General features: G+C 36.4%; 3 protein-coding genes across 3 annotated transcripts; all 3 read left to right on the top strand.

The window, feature by feature from the left end:
• Positions 1 to 1,980: 1,980 nt before the first annotated feature.
• On the top strand, positions 1,981 to 6,499 carry LOC145782291 (tubulin-specific chaperone A-like). The gene has a single exon (XM_082594077.1). The coding sequence runs from the start codon at positions 5,341 to 5,343 to the stop codon at positions 5,659 to 5,661; it is 321 nt and encodes a 106-aa protein (XP_082450203.1). The 5' UTR covers positions 1,981 to 5,340; the 3' UTR covers positions 5,662 to 6,499.
• A 39-nt stretch (positions 6,500 to 6,538) lies between these two features.
• LOC145781931 (elongator complex protein 1-like) lies at positions 6,539 to 12,043 on the top strand. The gene is made up of 2 exons (XM_082593627.1): positions 6,539 to 9,991; positions 10,630 to 12,043. The coding sequence occupies exons 1-2, from the start codon at positions 6,539 to 6,541 to the stop codon at positions 11,164 to 11,166; spliced, it is 3,990 nt and encodes a 1,329-aa protein (XP_082449753.1). The 3' UTR covers positions 11,167 to 12,043.
• Positions 12,034 to 23,413, top strand: LOC145781932 (protein KRI1 homolog). Its single transcript, XM_082593628.1, has 14 exons — positions 12,034 to 12,183; positions 12,578 to 12,786; positions 13,420 to 13,517; positions 13,904 to 14,066; positions 14,461 to 14,588; positions 14,949 to 15,069; positions 15,418 to 15,567; positions 17,032 to 17,148; positions 17,712 to 17,826; positions 19,629 to 19,690; positions 20,017 to 20,137; positions 21,039 to 21,169; positions 22,532 to 22,704; positions 22,955 to 23,413. The coding sequence occupies exons 1-14, from the start codon at positions 12,108 to 12,110 to the stop codon at positions 23,298 to 23,300; spliced, it is 2,010 nt and encodes a 669-aa protein (XP_082449754.1). The 5' UTR covers positions 12,034 to 12,107; the 3' UTR covers positions 23,301 to 23,413.
• Positions 23,414 to 23,715: the final 302 nt, after the last annotated feature.

Below are 23,715 nucleotides of genomic sequence, written 5' to 3'. Positions count from 1 at the left end.
ACCGGTACACCCCAAACTCCTAAAATCTGGGCCCCTTCAATGCTGAATGTGAACAATTTGCGATTCCGGGCTCTGCTTTCAAAACTGATAGGCTAACCAATTTCATATTTGTGGGGAATCTTTGAAATCGGGCCCCTTAAAAACCCTAGAAAACAGATCTGCTGTAACAGACTGCAGGCTATATCACTGACTGCTGTAACAGACTGCAGGCTATATCACTCATTAGCAGGCTTTATAAAGTTATTGTTCCCAGTGCATACTTTGACTGAAAGTTTGTAGCATGTGTTTTCTTGGGTCTGCTACTATTCGGTGAGTCCGATTCGGTGAGTTCCTAACCTCTAACCCCTAACCCTAAAACGGCAATGATAATTAGGCTACGGTACTCGATAATTTAAAAAAAAAATTGAAAACATCCCCGGTTAAGGGATCAGACTCACCGAATCGGACTCACCGATACGGGCCATTCCGGTTTTTTTGACCTCCTGTGCCAATGAAAAACAATAGCACAACAACGGCTACTAATTCATAAATTAACAACCTACAGCCTATCCAAAACTAACTGTTACAAACTGACAATTGCACGAACGATTCTAACAGCACATGATATTGCAAATAGTATCTATGAACATTACAATATCTATGAACAGCAGCTACCTTCTCTGCTCATTTCTTAAAATGACTTCTTTTTGGCACAACGCACGTGCTCGCTTCTCTAAAGCGCTGCTGCACTTCACTGCGTCGCGTAATCGCTTTTCACTTTGACCAACTGATGTACATCGACACTGCAAGCTTTTAAACCGTTTCCAGTCCAGATTCTACTATTTAGAAGTCCATGGTCCAATACAACACGTTTCTCTTTTTTCCTGATTTTTGCTTTACATCACTGCTAAATTATTATTTTATGTCATTCAAGAATTTCAACGCACAAATGCCATTTTCAATTAAACATGGATTTATTTAACATTTACGTCAACTATGAAATGAATGCAGTAATACATTTGACATAAATTTCTGTACTTTTGAATTATCTTCAGAGCACTTTCCACCAGTTGAGTTTTACAACACAAACAAATAAAGACGGTTAGCATTGTTACTAGCTATTATGACATTTTTTGCATTTTCTTGTTTTATTTGCACATACCATACATTGAGTACATGCACCATGACAACATTATCATAAATACAAGTTTGCAATTATGTAGCTATTCAGTCAACTGCCAAGTAAATTTGGTCTTCCTATTTTTGTGCCAGTTGAGTTTACAAACTATATGTGAGCTTTGATTGCAGCTATATCCAAAATGTTTTCCCATACATCCTAGTGCAACTTCATGGCACTAACTGTGGTTAGTTTATCGTTTCTCTCTAGCTTGAAAGCCATCAGTGGTGAGGTAAAAAGTTGTCGCAGCACACATTATACCTCTTTCTCGTAGTCTTATCAGTTAGCTTTGTCACTGCTGATTCTGCAAGCGGTACATAGGCTATCCACTCTTCTCATTCTTGGATGCCACGTCAGGCAAACCAAAAACACAACCAACCAATCAGAAAACTTTCTGTAACTTATAGTGATGAAAGCATCTGTGATGTCACAGACAATAAGTTGGAAGTTAGTAGAGTAGGCTAGCTGATTTTCATAAAAAAATGTCATTTGAAAAAAAAATTCATTGTTTTTCAACCCTTTTTAAATCATATCCTCATAGAATGTTTGTTTTGAGCGTGTACCTATGTGCTTGTGCCTTTGCAGACTTGCACTGACTGTATATATAGATTACTTGTTTAGTACACACTTTTTTCTACCAATGCATTGCAAGTTAACACTTTTATTTACTGGTATCATTCTGCATGTATCGCATTTTAATACACTGGTACTGTATTATTGTTCACTATCAATGTGTTTTTGAGTGTTTGTTATTTTATCATATCTACAATTTCTATTCCTTTTTCATCATAACTTACGTTTAATGTATAGCTATTATTAGGAAATCCTCTTTTCCTTGTTTATTTGACATATTTTTTTTTAGCTGTGATCACTCGTGATTTGGACTGTGTGACGTTTTGAGAATATGCCTTAGCATAGTGTCATTCGCTTTGATCATTTGTTTTCATTTTTTTTTTTACTTTTTTCAACGCTGTAGAGATAACCAATCAAGCACATATATACGGTACTACTGTAATAAGCATACGCGCCGACTTCCGGGGGGGCCGAGGGGCGGCGCCCCCCGTAAACTTATAGTTGAGGGGCAACAAAAATGGTTATTACAAGTGGTGTTTCAAAGATAAAACGCTTCGCGAAAGAGATTTAGATCATTTAAATGGACTTAAAGAATGCCGAAAGCGAAAAATAGCCTACGTTGCTTTTGCCCGCAAAACAGCAGCTGATCGCATGGCTTTCTCATACGGTATGGAAATTTCAAAGTAGATGGTAGAGTAACTTACGCTGCTGGAATAGTCACGTACTATTCACTGCAATATTAACTAAACCAGCTAAATTAGATGCGTTACTTTCAACGAGGTCTTCCCGCCGTGAGATCAATTATGATTCAACAGAACGCATTGTTTTGTTCGCAATGTGTGAGAATTAAATCGAAAACCGATAAAAGAAAAGGTGTTTAACTGTTTAATGGTCTTGGTCGCAGGTATTGCTTGCATTAACGACGTCTCTTACCGCTATTATCACCTAGCTAACCTGACATCATTGTTTTATGCGGCCGCTAAGGTTTGACATCGACTAACTTGAACGATCATGGAATGTCACGTAATTAGAACGATTATATCCTACACGCAAAAATAAAAAAATTGATCTCTTAAAACAGCTCTTTCCGCTGTTTTGTCTCGTGAGCTTTGCATATTGCTCAACAAGTGCATAAAGTTTAGAAATGACAAGAAATCATTAAATTTGAAAATTAAGTTTGAATCACTGCAAATAAACGTATTCAAAACTTGTACTCTGGCCGACGCCATTTCACACTCCGTAATCTGTCTCGGCAATGATTTTGCCGCAGCAAAAATGTGTTCATTTTGAAAACTGCCAAGCTGGAGATAACAGCTTGTCCCGTGTACAAGTTGAACCTGTGTTTTTGAGGTGACAATCGCTTGCGAACATCTCGGCCTATACTCGTGTATACGGTATTCGATAAAAGACTATAAAGACTTGCGATAAAAAACAGAAGAGAAAACACTTCACCGTTGTTAACGCATTGAAGGTAAGTAATTAGCAAAACGAGCGAAACGAAGTTAATAAAACTGATAGCGGGTTTTCACTCTGCTTGAGATCATGATTTTTTGCGCTTTATTTCGATAACTTCACTGTCTTGGTCGTTGTTATTCCCACACACGAAAAGGAAATGAACCGGCTTGTTTTCCAACTGTTCCAATTATGAGCTAACAATATCAAAATTTTTACAGGGCGTACTGCATGCGTAAAAACTAATCGTTTCAAGCAGTGGTTCTAATAAATTCGGTTTGCGACCTAGGTGTCAATATAAGCAAGACAGTAAGCTTAATGTTAATCAAAGACTATTTTAATTGAGTAAAACAGCGTTATGGTTATGACGTCATCACCTTTCTCGCCCACCAAGATTTTTTGAAAAGTCGGCGCCTATGGTAATAAGAGTTATGTATACTGTTCTGGTGGCATTATTTTTTATATTTTTAATAACCGGAATATGAACGCTGTACTTCATAGTTTTTGTACAAACAAGAATTGGACAAAATAGTGGGAACTTTTGCTAAACTAAAAGAAAGTATCTTGGAAATATTATTCTTACTCTTGTAGCCTTCTGCACAGCATCTATTTCTCTACCAATGTGATGATACAGCTTTCTGACATAATCCGCTTGAATTTTTAGCCATCACAAACTGTTCCAGACTTGTCAGTGGAGGATTGGAGGGTCATGGTTTTTAACTTTTCAACCCTTGATGTATCAAAGATGCTCATTAATATTCGGATCTGGAGATTGCAGTGATCACTTTTTCATGTTGTTGCTCATTTTCATGCTGTTGAAGCCAATTTCTAACCAAACAAGTGACATTCAATACATTGTCATTGAAAAGTGCATTGAAAGATGCCATCAAGCAACAATGCTTGGACAATTGAAGGAACATTTAAACAATCTTTGTTGGTGATCCGGCAACGTTGAGCAATAATTAGGTTGAAAAAATTACACGTTATTGTTTTCTAAGCAATTGCTGATTTTGCTCTCTAGCTTCACTGTAGAAAGAAGGCATTCAGGGTTATTTTCACACATAAACTCACCCTGCAGTTTAGAAAGTAGGAAAGTTGTTTCATCTAAGAATGGTAGTTGCTTTCAGTAATTTTTTTACCAAACCTTGTATTAAAACATCGATCTCATTTGAATCTTAAATGGTGGAAAACGGAGGCTTTTTCAACTGCGACTCTTCCATAACGAGTACGGTAGCTTGTCTAAGCTGATTGAAAGTATTTTGGTCATGATTGGATCATTCATATCCTACCTGTATGTATTATTAATTCAAATCTTATTTGGCTGCAGTGTTGTTTTAAGGATTTCTTGTCACAATGCGTTTTCACAAATGTCGGTCCCTGTCCCCAAAGATGAAAGTCTGGACATCATTACTGTGACTGAAATTTGATTGCAATTGGAGGTCAGAAATATATTGGAGAAAACATAGTACATATATTATGTAGCCTATACTGTTCTGTTCCTAATATTTTGTCCAATTCCTGTAAAATCAAATTAAAAACTGTGAAAACTAGTCATTTCTTGCAGTTTGATGTTTCTGTGACAGGTCGATCACAATCAATTGTCTCATGTCAGGTCGGCCTCGTCGGAATATCGTTTACCGGCTGCATCAAAATATTCACCACCGGCTACGTAGCCGAGTGGCGAGAACGCCTGCATGACATTCAAAAGGACGTGGGTTCGACACCGCCCCAGAGCATGCGGCTGCGTCTTGGAAAAGCCACTTAATGGCAAGCCAAAATAAGGGGAGCAGCTGACTTGAAGACTATATGTCACTTTGCTGCTTCCTGTCGTCTGTTGTATTGCATCTGTGATCACAGTGTACTGTATGTTATCGCAATGGGCGCAAATAAAAACACGATTATTATTATTGTACCCAAATTTTGAAGACCCTATTTGTGTAACTCTTGAAATGTTTTATTACTGGTTTTAATTTATTTTTTTCAGACAGACTTAGATTTGTATGCACATTTTATAGCCTATTGTTTAATATTGTACCCAAATTTTGAAGACCCTATTTGTGTAACTCTTGAAATGTTTTATTACTGGTTTTAATTTATTTTTTTCAGACAGACTTAGATTTGTATGCACATTTTATAGCTTATTGTTTACTTAATTGAAAATGGACGCTGTGTTGAAAAAGTTAAAAATTCAGACTGGTGTTGTTAAAAGAATTTCAAAAGAAAAAGCTAGTTATGAAAAGGAAGCCATAGCCATTGGAAAGCAAGTTGAAGATATGAAGTCCAGTGGAAAGGATGAGTATGACATCAAGAAGCGGAATGAATGTCTTGAAGAAAGTCGGATGATGATTCCTGATTGTGAAAACCGCCTCAAAGCAGCCATGGAAGTAATGACCACGTTGTTAGAAGACAATACTGACTGTGGTGACAACGAAATATATCAAAATGCTAAGGCTGCACTTGAAGAAGTGAAAGCTGTCTGAGCAATATGTTAAAATGTGATAGCTGCGCTTTAATTTAGTGATTAATGAGCTTGCAGTTTCATGATTTTTAGTACTGATAGTCACAGTTTGTGTGTATTGTTTCACCATTTACAACAACCATACTGAACATTGACAGTAATTTTGTATTCAGTGCATTGCTCTTCACTCTCAGATAAAATGTTAATTGTTCGATGGAAAGAATTTTCTTAATTTGTCTTATAAAGGAAAGAGCATTATCATAATTTAAACGGAAAAAAAATATTGAAAGTTGTTTTGCGCAATCTGGGATAATTGTTGCCTGTTGCCATGTCTTTGAATTGTCTGGCATATAGCAATATTGCATCTGTATGTGTAAGACAAAGATCTGTTTTTTTTTCATTTTGATTTACTGTGAGATTTTTTTCTAAACTACAGTACATCAGCTCGTTATTGGAGTTCAGTACAATAGGCCATAGCCCTAAGAAGGGCTGTAGGCATTGTCACATGGCGACATCAGTAGTATATAGTTGCAATGATCAAGTTATGTAATAAGAACAATAATTATTACAATTTTTTGTGTTGGACTTTCATGTTCAGAAAAATTGTGTTTTTGCATTAAGATTTGTAGTGTAAATTGACTAAAATTTGTGTTTTTGAACTTTGTATTTCATATGGATTATGAAATGGCTTCTATGATGGCTTGTACTGTACTGACAAAGCGTTGTGTGAAAAAATTCATGATTTAAATGTCTTAGGACTATTTCATTTTTGAAGAGTTTTCCTTTTGCAAAGATATGAAACTATAGCTCCTGGTAGTGTGTGTGACATTTCTGATTTGTTAATTGAATGTGTTTTTTAGGTTAGTTTAGTGTTTGTAATCTATAAAGTAATAGCAATTATGAAAAATTTGAAGTTACTCTTTAAGCAAGAATTTGAAATTATTAATGATTGCTCACACTTCACTTTGGATTCTGAAACTTCAAGATGCTATGTTGCATCAGGCAGCAAAATCGCAGGATATGTCACGACGAATCGTGAAAAGTGTTTTGGTATTGATTTGGTCACGTTTAACAACCTTACTCCAGAACCTGCTAATATTGAAATTGTTGCAATGCAATTTATGTGCGGAGAAGAACAACTTTGTGTTGCATTAAAACATGGCGATGTAACTTTATGTGGCACCACAGATCATAATGTGGAGTGTGTTGGAAGCTTGGACAGTCAAATAGAGTCCATGTCATGGAGTCCAGACCAAGAAATTGTACTCTTAGCTACTAATAGAGGAACTGTTGTTGCAATGACGCATGATTTTGATCCTATTTCGGAGTTAGAAATATGTTCCGACAAGTTTGGGGAGGGTGACTTTGTCAACGTTGGTTGGGGAAGAAAAGAAACCCAATTTCAAGGATCAAAGGGCAAATTTATCCCTGGGAAGAAACCTAATCCAGAACTTGCTACTCCTCTTGATGATGATCAGAAAGTGAGGATTGCATGGCGTGGAGATGGTCAATATTTTGCCGTAAGTAATGTTGAAAATGGTCAGCGAAAGTTTCGAGTGTGGAATCGTAACTGCAACTTGCAATACACAAGTGAACCCATGTCTGGAATGGAGAGCTGCTTTGCCTGGAAGCCATCTGGTTCTTTGATTGCTTCATCACAGAGAAAAGTCCATCGTCATGATGTTGTATTTTTTGAACTCAATGGCTTGCAACATGGAGAATTCACTCTTCCTTTTGACTGCAAACAAATTTACATAAATAAACTCGAATGGAACAGTGATTCCACTATCTTGATGTTGCTAGCAACAGATCTTAACACTAAAGAAATGTATCTACAATTGTGGTGTGTTTCTAATTACAATTGGTCACTTAAACACAGCATGGTATTAAATCAGGTCTCTTGGGCTAGCTGGGATTTAGAACAGCCATACGATTTACATGTATTATTCAAAAAAGGAACCTATGCTCTGTACAAGTGGGCTTGGTGTATAAACTGTAATAAAATTGCATCTTGGGCTCAATCCAAGAATTCTTCTAACGACTTGTCACTTGTGGCTGTCACTGATGGTAACAGATTGAAGATGACCCCATTTAGGTACATGACTGTGCCGCCTCCATTGTGTGCCTACCAATTCCAGTTTCAAGAAAACATAAAACAAGTTTGCTTTTCTGAAAATGCTGCAACACCAAACAGCTTTGGGGTGTTGACAAACAGTGGTACATTTTTTTGCTTTGGTCAGGTAACTACAAATTGTGAAAGCAACCTTGTTGATCTGCATTTGATGGCCTTGGGTGGAAATGGGTTTAAATCACAAGTAACTCCTGTTTCGTTGTTTGCTGTGTTTACACCAGACTTAGAAAGCTGCCCAATGTGTCCTAACTGGTGGTGTAACTTACGTCACCTTGTTTGGTCTTCATCTGAGATTTTATTTGGTGTTACCACTTCGCCTGAAAATATAGATTGCATAGTTGCTCTCAAATTGAATGAGAAAACAATGCTGATGTCATGCACAGAGTTATGTACTTTCTATTCTCATGTAATCTGCATGTGTTCCGATTTATCAGATGAATCTGAACCAGCAGTTGTGGTACAACTTAGTGATGGAAGAATTTTGAAGCAAAACATGACCTTTCAAGAATCTTTTTTGAATAATGCTGGCCAAAAAGTGTACTTCAACACTTTCTGTCCTGATATGCAATTGTGTAGATTTACCAACACTGATGACAATAGCATTGCTTATGCTCTTTTGGCACTGTCTTCGGAAAAAAGATTCTATCTTAACAACAATGTCATAAGCAACGAATGCACATCGTTTGCTCTACATTCAGATTACATCATTTTTTCAACTTCATCACATACTCTTGTGTTCATTGGTAGGGATACAAAGCTTCTGGATGCTGAAAAACAATCTTCCAATGATTCAAAGCTGATGGTGGAAAAGCTGAAAAACGTTATGTCTCGTCCCGTGGAACGAGGAGCACAACTTGTAGTTGTAACACCAGGAGACACAAAAACTCTTTTGCAATTGCCACGAGGAAATCTTGAACAAATCCATCCACGCCCTTTAGTTGTTTCTGTTGTAAAGGATTTTTTGAATCAGGGACAGTATAAGCAAGCATTTACGATAATGAGGAAGCATAGAATTAATCTGAACCTTTTTTATGATCACAACCCTTCGAAATTCCTTTCAAATATCGGACTTTTCGCACAAGAACTTGATTCTACTGATTTTATCAATCTGTTTCTCAGTGAAATTAGAGAAGAGGACGTGACGAAGACTATGTATAAACAATTTTATTCAACTGCATTGAAATTGCCCAATGAATCATTACTGATATCAAAGGAGAGTAAGGTGGACAAGATTTGTGATGCTGTTATGTTAGAGTTGCTTCGACTGGATGGTGTTAAGTTTTTTCTTTCAATTTTAACAGCACATGTTCGGAAATCAAAGCCAGAAATTGAGCAAGCTCTTACAAGGCTTCAAAATATGAAAAAAAGTGGTTCAGCTGACGAAAAACTAATCAATGATGCTCTTCGACATCTGCATATCTTAGTTGATGGGCGTGTGTTATACATGGAAGCTCTGGCTACTTACGATCTTCAGTTGGCTTTGGCAGTTGCTCAAGTCTCAAATAACGACCCCAAGGAATATATTCCTTTTTTGAATGAGCTGAAAAATCTAGACGAAAACTTCAAACGTTACAAAATTGACATGCATTTGAAAAAATATTTAAGGGCTTTGAACAATATATCAAAATGTCCTGACCATTTTTCTGATTGTATGGAATTGATTTCCGCACATAATTTGCATCGGGAAGCCCTTGGTATATTTCAGAAATATACTCCCCAATATCGGGAAATCAGCAATCAGTATGCTGAAGTTCTTACTGCGTCTTATAAATATGAAGAAGCTGGCATAATGTTGTCCAGATGTGATAACTACAAAAGAGCAATCAAATGCTTCATGAAGGCAGGTAGTTGGGAACATGCTTTGAATTCGGCATCGCATCTAAATTACTCAGAACAAGAGTATGCAGATTGTGCTAAAGCGCTGTCAGAAACCCTTATGGCAAAAAATCAGTATCTGGAAGCTGCAACTGTTTTGGAAGAAGCAGCAAAAGATACTGAATCTGCCATCACTGTTTTGTGCAAAGGTCAATTTTGGTCTCGGGCATTACGATTGATTCGTATTTACAAATTACATGACTTCATTGATACTCATCTAATACCCGCTTTAATTCAATCTGCCAACGACGTGACTTCGATGGTAGAAAGCTATCGACAACAGTACGACAAACATTATACAAGACTGCTTGTAGTTAGAGAACTCAAGCGTCAAAAACAATTACAGGTAAGGGATGACATCATACTATAGAATTGTAGATGAGATAAGACTCCCATCTGTCGGGTTTGTTTCCGATTCAGACTATGGTGCTTTGCAAATGTTAATTATTTACGCTACGGTAGTTGCTTATGAAATGGTTATATTCAGTACCCTCAAACAGATAACACTAAAATAGGAGAGTGAATTAGTTTTGTTTCCTGAATTTAAGGCTTGTTGTTATTTCGTTGTTTCGTATGACGCAATAAGCCCAAGCAGTTTTCATTCAGCCAAACCATGAGGACCTTGTTGCATTGGTGGGTTGTGAGGTATCCTCCTTGAAGCTTGGTTTCTGTGCACTCCTATATGAGATGGTCTGTGGACTGATTTGGGGCGTACTGTGGCTAATGTTTTTTGTTCATTCGCTTTTTATGGTGTGATACTTAGTTTTGCGTTATACAATCATCTTATGTTTTCTGCTCTTCACTTTTATATGTTATGCTGGTTTGTGTTACTACTGTATTCAGTTTCAGGTGGTAACATGAGTTAACACTGTTGAAGCTGTAATGCGTAGAATCTGATTATTCTTTCTGCTTACAGGGTCACAAGTTATTGAGCGACGGCCAAATTAAAATGTTAACTCATTGCAGTTTACTTTGTATGTTTAGAATGCTTTGACTGGGGAAGGTGATGGTGACTTGGACTCTGATATAGCCTCCGATTTTGGCAGCACAGTCACCGGTTCCTCTCGGAGCAGTGTGAACAGTCGAACTTCGCATCGAACTTCAAAAAGTAAGCGCAAGAGCGAACGTAAGCGCTTTTCGCTTCGAGAAGGTTCCAGATTCGAGGAAGAAGGTCTTTTGGAAGCACTACGCGAAACCATAAAGAAGTTTTTAACATTGAAAGATGGTGTGCACTCGCTCATTATACACTTGACTCTATTTCACATGGACAATGAAGCCAAGGGCTTGCAGAACCTCTATGATTCAACACACCGACTGTTCGTTCAGACCAAGTCCAAAGTTTGGGTTTTGCCTGATGCAACTTCCATTACCACAATGGGTGCTCAATCCACTGTTAACAGCATCATTGCTGCAAGAAGTGCTCTCGGCAACAACTCATTAAGTTTTGCTGATCTGGAACTTGCCATTCCACCTAAGATTGATGACAAATTAAGCTGTGGAATGCACTTGCATAATATTTAATTCACTTGTTGATGTGTGCACGTCTACATGTATTAAATTTTTCACGCAAACTTTTCTGAAAGTTAAAGCAATTTTGGATCAGCTTGTAGTATTTACTATTCAGTTTTTATGGTTAACGTTACAACAAACTGTCGATTTAACTGTTTTTTTTTATTATTGTTATAGCTAATCGAAAACAGCTTTCTTACACTAGTCCATAGCATAAGAAAGCATTTTTTCCATTGCATGCTAACCGCATAAGTTTGACGTTTGGAAAACAGAAGAAAACATTGCACTGTGCAATTTGTTTTAGTTTCTGCTGTTGAAAAAATTAAGTTAGCTTAAACTGACCTTAGTCGTAGATCATCAATCATCATTCGTAATAGGTAAAGGTGCTGTACATAATAATTTACATCATATGTGTTGTAAGCTTTTAGAAGTTTTTCAAATCGTGTCTTCTTTTTGTTTTGGAATGGCGTAACGTTTATATAACTGTTTGGAAAGAGATTTGTAGAAAATATGAGACAAAATACATTTTCTACTTTTGTAAGAAGTCAAGATGCCTTCCGATGTCTGTTTCTACCAATTTTTTAAAATTTGATTACTAAGTTATACGAATTTCGACTTGAAGTAATCATTGTTGGTTGAGAATGTGTTTACAGCTTCATGTTAGTACATTATTGTTTGTTGTATTGCTCAAAATTTGGCGTATTTTTATGGATTTTTCATCGAGTGGTTGAAGTTAAACTTAACCACCATTGACTGTGCTGACTGCTGATCACTGCACATTTGTGATTTGGAAATAGGGAAATATCTTCAGCAATTTTGTTTCACTGCCATTGTTTTGTAAGTTTGACCTGAACGAATATGAATTCAAACTACTTGGTATGCTCTTAAGGGTTTTGCTGTTTATTGTTGTGTCAAGATAGCCATAGTGGAGTTCATTGTGATGCAGTGATAAAATGGACGAGCTGAAGATCAATGAGAAATTTGCCAAGAAATACGACTCTTATCGTCAAGCGGAGGAGTTGCAAAAATGTAAGTGTTTTTCACGGTCAAGACATACTTTTTGTGCTATCTACCTTTCTTGTTTTTGTGAACCATAGTAAAAAGCAACCAGGCATTGTCAGAATTTTATTTTTCGAGCACCCATGCATGAATTTATCTTCCGAACTTACCTTACGCAGAATATTTTTGTATAACCTGGTTTTGCGTATTCTGCAAAAGAAAGTAAAGAACACAAGTATGGAAGAGAGTCTCTTTTACTGAATAACTCTTAGCGCCAAAGAGTCTTTTCTATACTGGCACGTGTCATATTTATCTTAAAATGCATACGTGTCTCTTATTTGCAAAATACAATTTGTTTCAAATCTGTCTTCACATTCTGTGTCCACACCATTCACCTCAAAACAGAAAACATCTGAATTTTTAGTGAAAGATAAATATGGAGACGCTGATGAAGATGAAAGCAGCAGCAGCAGCAGCTCTGAAAGCGAAGTTGAAGACGAAACTGCAGAAGCCATCAACTCAAAACTTGAGAAAGACTTCTTTCACACATTAGCATGCATCAAGAAAAAAGACCCTGTGCTGTATCAGAAAGACGAAACATTTTTCCATCAGTCCTCTTCTGATCAATCGGAGGTAACAATAACTAAAATTACTCGACTATAAGTTGTTACTTTGCTTGTATCCTTTACATCACAGTGCTTAAGGTAGATTGGTTGCTGCATTCGTTGAACTTTGCGTGCGCTTGACCGTGCCTGGCATCCATGGCTGTATCGGCGTATCTCGTTAATGAAAGTTGATAAGAATCAACGTAAAGCATATGGGAAGTTGTTAGATCTATATTCTTCAAAATGAAGTTGTAGCATGGGTGCAATGGTTTCCTTGCTCAGCTTGTTTAAGTAGTGATTTCAATGTGGGATATATTTACTTTTGCTTTTATTGCTGTTTTTCATCAATGATTTGTAATTGGTTATTTTTCCTGATGAAAGGGAGCACAACGCTGCTCCGAAAGCGTTTGAATTTGTCTTGTGTTGCCGATTGCATTGTAATTGAAAAATGTTATTAATATATTATAATGTTAATTGAATAATGTTATTCCACCTTGAAGTAATTTATGGCCAATCACCTTGATATAGTACAGCAAAACTGCAAACTTTTATCAAACATAAAATAGGGCGGAAAATAACTTTTTAATGTGATTGAAATAAGTTTGTGTTATTTTTTATCGGTTTCAGGTTCTCTTCACTAATTTCTTAATGTTTCTTTCAGTCTGATGATGGGCCACGAAAATCAAATGCTGCCAAAACGAAAGAAAAACCTTTTCTTCTGAAAGATTATGAAAGAAAAGTCATCCTGGAAAGAAATGGGTAAACTGTGACCGCTACAAGTATATACTGTTTGTCATCAAAACTACCTTAATGACATAAAACACGAATATTTTCTGAATTAACTTTTATTTTCGTATGATTTATTTTGGCAAATAAATTTACTTCATGAATGGAAAGATACTCAGGAATTCCCATATGTACATATTAAACTACTTGCATAAGTGGATCGATGTAAATTTACTACTGAAAATTCTCCAAGTCCAAACAAGTTAAACAACTTGTATTGTTAATCGTTCAAACATATTCAGTTATTCACCTTCACAAACTTTCAAACGAATAAGTTTACAAGTTTTCAAAAAATTCTTATTTCATATGTTTTGTGATTGAATGACTTGTATTTTTATGACGTCATTTTTTTTGTTCAGTATTTACGAAAAAGAAGACACCGACGAAGTTTCTGGAAGAAACGCTCGTGGCAGTTACTACGCAGAACTAGATGACATTAAAAGAAGTTTATCTGAAGCGACGAAGAAATATGACAAAGAGTTTGCAGAAGACGAAGACGGCATTCTGAAGAAAAAAGACTCGGTATGAGCGCAAATACATGTTCATTCGAAAGGAACTTATTTCAGCTTCGGTTGCAAAACGATAGTCGACGTTGGTGGGAACTTTTAAGTGTTTGTATCTTTAGTTGTATACAATGCTTAATTTTTTAAATCTGTAGCAGTAACTCGCTTGATAGCGATAACTCGCCTGATTTAACTTCTTCAAACCTTTTGTATGTAAAATGTTCTGTGGCTCCAATGTCGAGCATCCTGAGAAGTTGCCTGAAATCTCAACAATCCAACACATTTTCGCTGCATGCGCGACACAATAGAATGAAAGTACAATTTAAAAAAGGACTGATTTGCTGACAGGGGTATAGCTTGTAACTGGTGGGTGGTTGTACAGCCAATTGAAAACTGTACAAATTGCTTTTCAGACTCATCAAGTTGGTAACCATGATGAGACCACTTTGGAAGAGCTAGATGATTACTGGAAAGATCCCAAGCTGGATGAAAAAGAAAAGTTTTTACGCGATTACATTTTAGATAGGAAATACTTGGAGGAGTAAGTGAGCAAGATGGTTGACTTTGATTGAACTTTCATTAATACTGTATTTTATTTACTATCATTTGTATTTTTACGATCAAGAACACCATATTTCAGCTTGTCAGTCAAACTTTTTGGTATTGTAACTGGTTTCTTCTGTGTTGAAAGTGGTCGATGATTTGTAGGCGTGATGGTATATTGTCTATTTAATGGAGTTGGTAGCTTCTTAATCGTGAAGGAAAGCTGGAAGTTGTTTTAAAATGAAAAGTGAAAACGTGAAAGGAGTCGTCGTATTGAACACAACGTTGCAAACTTTTGATTCCATTTTCGAGTGTTGATTTGGTGGCTCTGGCATCCAATCATAATCCTTTCCTCCAGGGCATCTGAAGAAGAAGAAGAGAGCGAGCAAGAACTTGAAGATGAAAGGTTTTCCGAAGAAGAGGAGAAGTTTGAGTACGCTTACAACACGAGTCGTGAACAGCCCGCAGACCATGCGTTTGTGAGTAGAGTATCAAGTTTCTAGCATAGAAGTGATTTATTTTTATTTCTAGAGTTTCTCTTGAACGCTCTTTTCACATGTTGCTTAAAGATACTTTTCGAGTGTTGTCAAGTTCATGGTAACGTTACAGAAAATGCAGTCTTTCATATTTCATTAAAAGGTCAATAGGCTTTGCAATTTAAATATTTCAACACACTATTTTTCACGGATTGATAAAATTTTTGACTTCTTTAATTTTAAATTAAGTTTTAAGTTAGTTCAAATTTTCAAACACCAGGATTTACACCAAGGTTTGCAACAACAACAAAAAACATTCGAATAAACTTTTTCAAATTGGTAATTTTTCAGATAAAATCTTATCCAAGAGTCATAGCCAGTTCTGTGAGGAGAAAAGATGAGAGAAACAAGAAAAGGCGACAAGAACGGAAAACCAGAAAAGAAGAAGAAAGAAGAAAGAAAATTGAAGAGCTGAAACGTCTGAAACAGTTGAAACGACAGGTAGTAACTTCATTAGTATTGATGTTATTGCCTAGCTAATAAATAATAATTAACATAGTTAACAACTGGGTGTTTGTTGTATTTCGTTTTCTTTCGTTTTTTGACGTTGTCACAATTCTTTCTATTATACTTTTTGCACGTAAAGTGACTGAAAAGATTGACGGCGTAGTTTATTTGGATACCATACGTTATGCGTTATAAACAATCAAAGAAATGGTGGAATAGTTTCACTTGCGAGATGATGGACGAAAATTCTTAAACTGAAGAATGGTTCACCACTTCCAGCACTTAAAGAAATCAAATTATGAACAGCAACGTGTTCGTCGATTCCAAAATAAATATGCACTACTACTTGCATCAGCTACTTTACAATTACCAATAACTTCCACTTCTACAATCTATTCAATACGTGTATCGGCTAGAACTCTACAATCGGTTTCAATATACTTTTTATAACTAACTTCTAATCCTCATAATACACAACTCTCAACATAACTCTAATAATACTCAAAGAAAATTCTAGAATGTCACGTATACAGAAACTTTCTAGAATAGGATTTCACAATAACAGATTGCGTAGCAAAAGGTTATTATCGGTCAGTAATCATCGAAACACCACAACAGAATTACACAATAAGGTCACCTATTCTAGGACAAAAATGTAGCCAACCACAGATTGTGATATACATCATTAAAATTTGTGAAAACGTTTTTGTTTTTCTTAGATCTAAATTCAAGAAAATATAAATGAATTCGCTTTGTGAAAAGTGTCTGTTTTATTAATCCTTGTCTTTTTCATTACTCCTTTTAATTACATTTTTTGTCTTTTTAATTTTGTCTATTTTTTGTCTTTTTAATCACTCCTTGTCTGTTTGATTAAGCTAAGAATACCATTGCCATAACACCACAATGCCTTTCAACCTCTTGAGCAACAGAACATCATTTGCAAAAAAATTCATCTTGCGGAGCATTAAATTCAATTGAAGTTGTGTTGCAGTAAAACGGCACATAGTGGTCATTGGTTTTTGAATAATACAGTAAAACTTCACAATACCTGAGGCATATCTACTTTATCTGAAGAAACGTTTTTGTGGACCAGCTAACGCTTTCTTTCAGAACGTCGGTTTTAAAGTGACGGTCATAGAGAAATTGATTGTTGTTAACAAATAAGTAATGTTAGAATTGTGTAAAAACGTCAGCGTTGAAAACAGAAGTGAAAAACCTCAAAGCAACAGCAGCCTGCTGTGTCATTGTTTAATCGGACACGTTAAAAATGTTTTGAATCGTGAGAAAAACTAAGTAAAAACCTGTTTTGTCTAATCAATATTTTAAATTTGAATTTTAGTCTTCTGACTGCTCTTCTTAAGTGCTTAGATTTATTAAAAATAGTATATCCGGTAAAGGTTTTTGCATGTACTCAATGATTTATATCAGCAAATTGTTTAAACAACTGTCGTACTGCAGGAAATCGTTGAGAAAATCGAACGATTGAAGGTTGCAACTGGCAACACTGACATCAACTTCACGAATCATGACGTCAATGACGAATTTGATCCGACCGAACATGACAAAAGAATGCAGGTTTGGGTTCTGAAACGTCATGTTTTTGTTTTGTTGATTTGCATCGCTTCTACCAACATATTATATGGTTTTAATTCTCATTCAACACTTTTTATGCCAGTACTTTATACATTGGTAGTTGTGCTTATTTTTACAAACAAATGACTGAAACCAACTGGCAAACATCGTTTCTGTGCATTTTTGTCTGTGAAGTCCTTGTATCTCTTTGCAGCGTAGGAATACCAACGTTTATCGTTAATTTGCACTTTATTTAATATGAAAATAGTTCCCTTTAAACTTTGGTCGATGTGTTGTTCGTTGTTGCTTGCTAGTAATTGGCCTCGTAGTTTGTAAGTTTTACACTTTTACCATTTTTGATTAATGGTGTCCTGCAATCAAAAGAGTCTAAAAGTCAAAGCAAAATCAAAAGTTACTAATCGATATTTTATAAATTACGAAGTGGAATGCGTTGAAAAGTATAAAATTGTTATCATAATTGAGACCCTGTCACCGTAATGTGGGACTTGTGCTCAAAAGATTATTATTGACTTTACGCACCAGGTGAACTTCACTTTTTCATGCAGGAGTTGTTCAACGACGAGTTCTACACGGAACAAGAAGACAAGAAGCCACAGTTCTCTGACATGGAAGATGATGACTTTGGTGAAGCAACGGACTGGAACGAACAGTGCAATATCGGTAATGAACAATGCATTAGGGAATTGAGATATTTACTTCATTATGTGGTCGGAGCAAAAGTTATGCGTGTCTTGGGTGACAAAACCAAAGATCGGGTGCTCCAAAGTGGCCTTGCAGTATAATAGGCTAGTTAGTTAGCTCTAGCGACCCTTAGCTCTAGAGATTCAAGTTTTGACGACCCTATAAACAAATGATCGCGTCGATCATATCTACTTCTATTTTATCTATCCTTTCTGCAGTCATTCATTGGCGTCTAGTTATTGTAACTACCAGGGACTGTATTGTGCATCGGAATGGCCCGTTTCGGCGAGTTCCCTATTCGGCGATTATTTTAAATTTTTGAAAGGAAATTATCGGGTACCGTAGCCTAATTATCATTGCCGTTTTTTACATCGTTTTAACGTCGCTAAACGTTGAAATCGTGCAGAAAAAATAAAATGTTTGAACTATTAAATTAAAATTCGTCATGTTTATGTCATTCAAGTTAGTACTTTTGAATAGTTAAAATGATTAGTTTGGATCAACACATGTGTGGCTTACAGCTTGGATTGAAAGGAAATTATCGGGTGCCGTAGCCTAGTTATCCCGACCAGCAGAAATTGCCGTTTTTACATCGTTTTAACGTCGCTAAACGTTGAAATTGTGTAGAAAATGCACAGCCACCTAACCTAGAAAAGAAAGCGAAAAAGGAAAACTTTTATTTCGTCGATTGCAAAATAGACCTACAATTAACACTTGCAAGAGCAACAAGGGCGATTTAACACAAAATAAATTCAGAAAGTGACAAGTTTCCCGAAGTTTTTACTTCGAGAGTCTCGCTTGATTGTGATGTCATAAAAAATTCAGAAAAATAAACATTGCAGGAAACTGGCTCAGTGTGACCATGCGGATTCAGAAAAAAGTAAATAACAATAGAGACATAATTAAATATAATAAAATACAGACATACTACTTCTGTTCAAATAAACTTTGTTCAATCAATTTCATTTTCCAAAAGTTTTACAAAAGTTACAAGTGAAATAATTTGATGGCGATTTAAATGCAATTATACTGTTTTTTCACCAAAAAGGTAGTGAAAAAAATGCAAAAAGAATATGCAAATTAAGGAGAAAGATTATAGTTGCAACAATTTGTATAAAATATTAAAGCTACAGAAGTAAAGTAGTTTTGATAATACTAAATTTAGTGCAAAAAATAAAAAGGTCTGGCAGCACTACTTCTAAAAATATAGTTTGGTAATTTGATGACAAAAATAACTAATATATTCTAAGTTTGCATACAGACGGTGACGTAGGATTCAAAGAACCCAATTAGCCTAACAGTTCGTATTTACATTGATTCAATGTCTGAATATTGAATAATGTTCAATCGTCGGATTTGCAGAAGACGTCGTTGGATTTTCAAAAAATCGCCGAATAGGGAACTCTCCGAAAAAGGCTCTCACCGATTAGTAGCAGACCCATTGTGCATAATTGTCATTTTGTAATACTTGTTGCTTAAATTGTGAAGTAATCTAGTAGCCTTCCAGTGTAGTCCGGGAACATCGTGAATCTAGGGTGGTAAAATGATAGACCCTCGGCCCCAGACGCTCACACGACGACGACGACCAGCATTAAATAGGTTTTGTGTTGGTCCGATGCCGTCTAGCGAAAAATAAAATCATGTTTGTTTTCGCATGGTGGAAACCGAGAGCTTCATCGGAAATTTTCGTAACTTGTCGTTTCTGCTTCTCGTTCACATCTCGTTGTTGTATAATAATGCATTATGCAATATATTGTTTGTCACACGTTGTATTGTTTCAGATTACGACCAGGAAGAGGAATATGATCCAGAACTTCCTGATTGTGAACAAGCGGACTTCGTTGTGAGTTTTTAACCTACAGACAATCTAACTTCATTCCGAAACTGTAAAAGACCGTGGCCACGGAAAGGCCAAGTTATTTACCAGCGTTTTTTTTTTTTGGTTGAATTATTGAAAAATTGTCCTAAATATAGCCACCGGGTGGGGATAAAATCCTAGGTTTAATTCACTTATTCTTTAGTGAAAATAGACGAAGGATTTTGTTTTAATTTAATACTGAAGCCGATCGAGTCGTTGGAATAAAAAGTTCTTGCTTTGCCCTATTGTGACCAGCCGATTTGAGTTATGGAAAGAAATGTCACTTTGACGTAACACTGCTTTCGATGCAGATGGATTGTGATTATCAACCCGAACCAAAAGCGAAAGTTAAAGAAAAAAAAGTGAAAGGCAAAGACAAAAAGAAGAAATCTGAATTTTACGAAACAGCAGCTAAACAGAACTCGTGTTCAGGTATTTTTATCTAAGTTTTTCTCTACAAAACCAATCAAACGCAGCTCGGCTGATGTTGATCGTTGAAAAAATCATTGAAAAGAAAAGTTGATCAATCATTTTTGTCGTTTCTTTTCATCCATTTTTCTTTCATTTCGAATATTTTCAATTTCAGGGCCTTATAATGCCTTCAACCCGTCTCTTACTTGGTATCCCCCCTTTCATAAGCCCAATTGCAGTAGATATCAATCATTTCAAATTTTAAGACTTGACTAAGACGTTTCCATTCATTTGCTATTGTTACTGTCGGCAACTCTTCGCTCTACAACACACTAATGTGAACTACAAGTTTGGATCACCGGTGCTCTGATTGTGGTGTCATCAGAACATTTGTAGGACTGATGGTATGCCAGTCTCGTTAGATTCCAAATTTCACAATCTTATTGTGTACATAAACCTTAAACAGTAGGATGTTTCATATTTTCGTCATTTTCAAATTTCCAAGATTCTGAGCTCTAATGTGGTAGGGTTTTCAGGAAAAACTCCCTACACCCAAAACCTGCGCCAATGAAAATAATCTTATCATCTTACGGTAAATAGCTAACAAAATAAGTCAAAAATGTGTATTTGGATTTCAAGGGCCATACTCTTCATCTTTATGGCGTCATAATGAGTTAAAATATTGGGTGTCTGGTGTTTATCCGCAATCCCAACACGTCAGACCTAGGCCTCCCTATTCAAAGAAAAATGATGTTTGCAGGGAGCATTTGTTTTGTTCACGTAGCCTACTTGGATTTTGTCTAGTCTTGTTTAAAAACATCTTGTAGCTTGCAGTGTTCTTCATTACGTCATTTTAACGTCTACGCAGTTTAAATGAGCGTAAAAACCGATAGTTATGTAAGCAAAGCTGCTTTATGCGCAGATGAGAAGACAATGAGCGAACACTTGGAAGAATATTACGCGATGGACTTTGACGATTTGATCGGTGATATGCCGTGCCGCTTTAAATACCGGAGCGTACCCGCAAATGACTACGGACTTTCCACTGAAGATGTAAGTAGGCTACTCTACTGTAAACTGTAACTTAAATAGTGCGAGAAACTTACCATTTGCACTGAGTTCATTGGACAACAATTTCAAAGAAATCATCTTTTTTTAGACGGGGACACCCTGAGCAGTTTTATCGTTGTTGATCGTAAAGTGATAAACAAGCCAAACCAAACTGATAAAAATCTGAGTTTCATAACCATCCTGTTGATAAAATCGTGAAATATTCTGCTCTGGAAACGGCATTAGTCTAATTGCAGCAAATATTTCATGTAGAGACGGTTAGCATTTACCAGTTACATAAATTGATCGTCCTGAGATGGTATGCGCTGCAAGAATCACCGAAACCCTTTTTCGTTTCTGTTTACGAATCATCAGTGGAGATTGTAAGGTCTTGACGGCAACATACAAATTTAGAAAAAAAGTTTTTTTTGTTAATGAGCGGGTTAGGGTTAGTTCTTCACAACGGGAGTGGAGATTAATGACGACATTGTGTGGTGTTGGAGAAGCCTGAGATCATTTTAAAGTGACTTTGATCATAACGTATTCTTCAGCAAGAAGCGTATTTTGTATGATACGTAACAAAGTGTTAAATTTCATTTTGTACATCTGGGCGCTACAAAGATTATTGTACTCTTCAATAATCCATTTGTATAAGCTATTAGTTTTCAGCTTGACAAAGTGAACGTCATGAACAATGAACATGTTGTCTGACCGTTGATGAAATTGTCCTTTGAGTGACATGTTTAACGCATCTTAAGAGGTTACCTTGTCGTAAGGGAGTGAGTGCTTCTGCCGTTTTATCTTAAAAATAGGCCGATCAATAGCTGTGCACCAAACCGACACGTTCTTGAGCTTCATAGTTATCAAAAGAAATGACCTCTCCGCAGTCTGGAGCCAGGCTGAAGACTGACGCCACAGTATGTCGCTCACTTGATCTCAATTCAGATGCAAGTTGTTATTCAATTCAATTTTTTATGAGGAGAGTGTCTTATTCTAGTGCACTAGCTATTTTTCAAACGTTCGTTTGCCCTCAGCTCACCAAATAACGTTATTGCTTTGATACAACGTCGCAAGAGGTTAAATCCATCATAAAATCATTTTTAAATACAGTAGCCAGTGGCGGATCGATGGGGGAGTACTGAGAAGCGATTGGGATGATCGTCCCCTCCCTAAAACACAGAAAAATAACTTGTATTTGCAAGGTCGGATTATTGTTTTGTGGAAATCCTCCCCTTTAAGGCTCCTTGTTGGATCCTCCCCCGACAACAGCGACGGTGTTATAAATCATATATCGTTAGTTCATTGACCAGGTTCGTTGGATAAATCCGATTCGACTTGCACTTTCAAGCTTGTCTTTATCTTCAGATATTGCTCGCAGACGACCGTACCCTAAATAGTTGGTGTTCACTCAAGCGTGTCGTGCAACGAAGACAACCCGAAGAAGAGGATTACCTGAATAGATTGTATGGCCTCAGAGCTAGGCGCAAAAAAGATAAACATTTTGAAAAGTTTTACAAAGAACTTGAAGAAAAAGAAAAGTAGGTGTTTTAACATTGAACTTGAATTTCCTGGCATTGTATCTTTTGGATCCGTAATTGTTTTTGTTCTAACACCGGCTTGACTGGACGACACGTGTAATTCTTCTCTAATACGTTATGTTGAAACACGTCCAATAATGTTAAGTGTAAGTTATTCTAAGGGGGTATTTTTTTAAAAGAAAGCCATTCTCTGTGATGCTAGGAACAGGCTATCTCTGATAAATTTGAAACTGTTCTTTGTTCTTTCTAGAAAATCAACGCAGCCTCAAAATGAAACTGAACAAGAAGAGACAGAAACTTCTGAAGAAAAACTCGTTGAAAAACACAAAAAGCTAAATTCACGACAACGGCGTCGAAAACGCGATCGGTTGCGTCAGTTGTGCATGCTGGGCATCGAACCTGGGTCTGACAAATCCATCACGAGTTCAAAGAAGAAAAAACAGCGGAAAGAAAATCTCAATGAAACTTATAAAAAGATATCGAAGCTCCACTCTAGCAGGCTTGAAGCGTATGGTTTAAAACCTAAGAAAGTTTTAAGCAAAGCTAAGTATGGTTTAAATAATAAAAAGACAAAGAAGAAGAACTCTCACAAATGAATCCATTTGATACCCGGCGGCTTCACACCTATTTATAAAAAATGGCGGAAAATCTTGCAAATTGATGCATGCTGTCGAAAGACAAAATGTTACAATAAAATGGCATCCTCATACGACTTTGCTATTGCTCTCTGATGGTAGATTGAGAATAAACAAAGAAATGCAGAAAGTGAGTTCGAGATCAGAACAGTTTGCTCAAATCCCGAATGGCTATTACGAAGCAACACCAAGAGGTAGACATTGCTTAACAATTAAGCTGATCATCGCGGCGCTTTGCGTTCAACCGCAAGCAATGCAGTAGAAGTGAAGTGAAAAAAAATACTGTCTTCAACTTTAAGGGTTGTCGCGTTCAGAAAGTAACTTTTTTATTAATTTTAAATCACTACAATTTTTCCATCCAGCTCTTACATAAGAC

This window comes from Aplidium turbinatum, chromosome 13 (assembly GCF_918807975.1).
Source record: "Aplidium turbinatum chromosome 13, kaAplTurb1.1, whole genome shotgun sequence".
Lineage (NCBI taxonomy): Eukaryota > Metazoa > Chordata > Ascidiacea > Aplousobranchia > Polyclinidae > Aplidium > Aplidium turbinatum.
Note: the sequence above shows the minus strand (reverse complement) of the source record. Positions and strands in the feature narration are given on the sequence as shown.

Excerpts from the sequence above, each read along its gene's own strand:
- LOC145781932 (XM_082593628.1), top strand. The coding sequence starts at position 12,108 with ATGGACGAGCTGAAGATCAATGAGAAATTTGCCAAGAAATACGACTCT. Across the intron at positions 13,518-13,903 it reads GTCATCCTGGAAAGAAATGG|TATTTACGAAAAAGAAGACA; the intron begins GTAAACTGTGAC and ends TTTTTTGTTCAG. Across the intron at positions 21,170-22,531 it reads ACGGACTTTCCACTGAAGAT|ATATTGCTCGCAGACGACCG; the intron begins GTAAGTAGGCTA and ends CTTTATCTTCAG.
- LOC145782291 (XM_082594077.1), top strand. The coding sequence starts at position 5,341 with ATGGACGCTGTGTTGAAAAAGTTAAAAATTCAGACTGGTGTTGTTAAA.
- LOC145781931 (XM_082593627.1), top strand. The coding sequence starts at position 6,539 with ATGAAAAATTTGAAGTTACTCTTTAAGCAAGAATTTGAAATTATTAAT. Across the intron at positions 9,992-10,629 it reads AGCGTCAAAAACAATTACAG|AATGCTTTGACTGGGGAAGG; the intron begins GTAAGGGATGAC and ends TTGTATGTTTAG.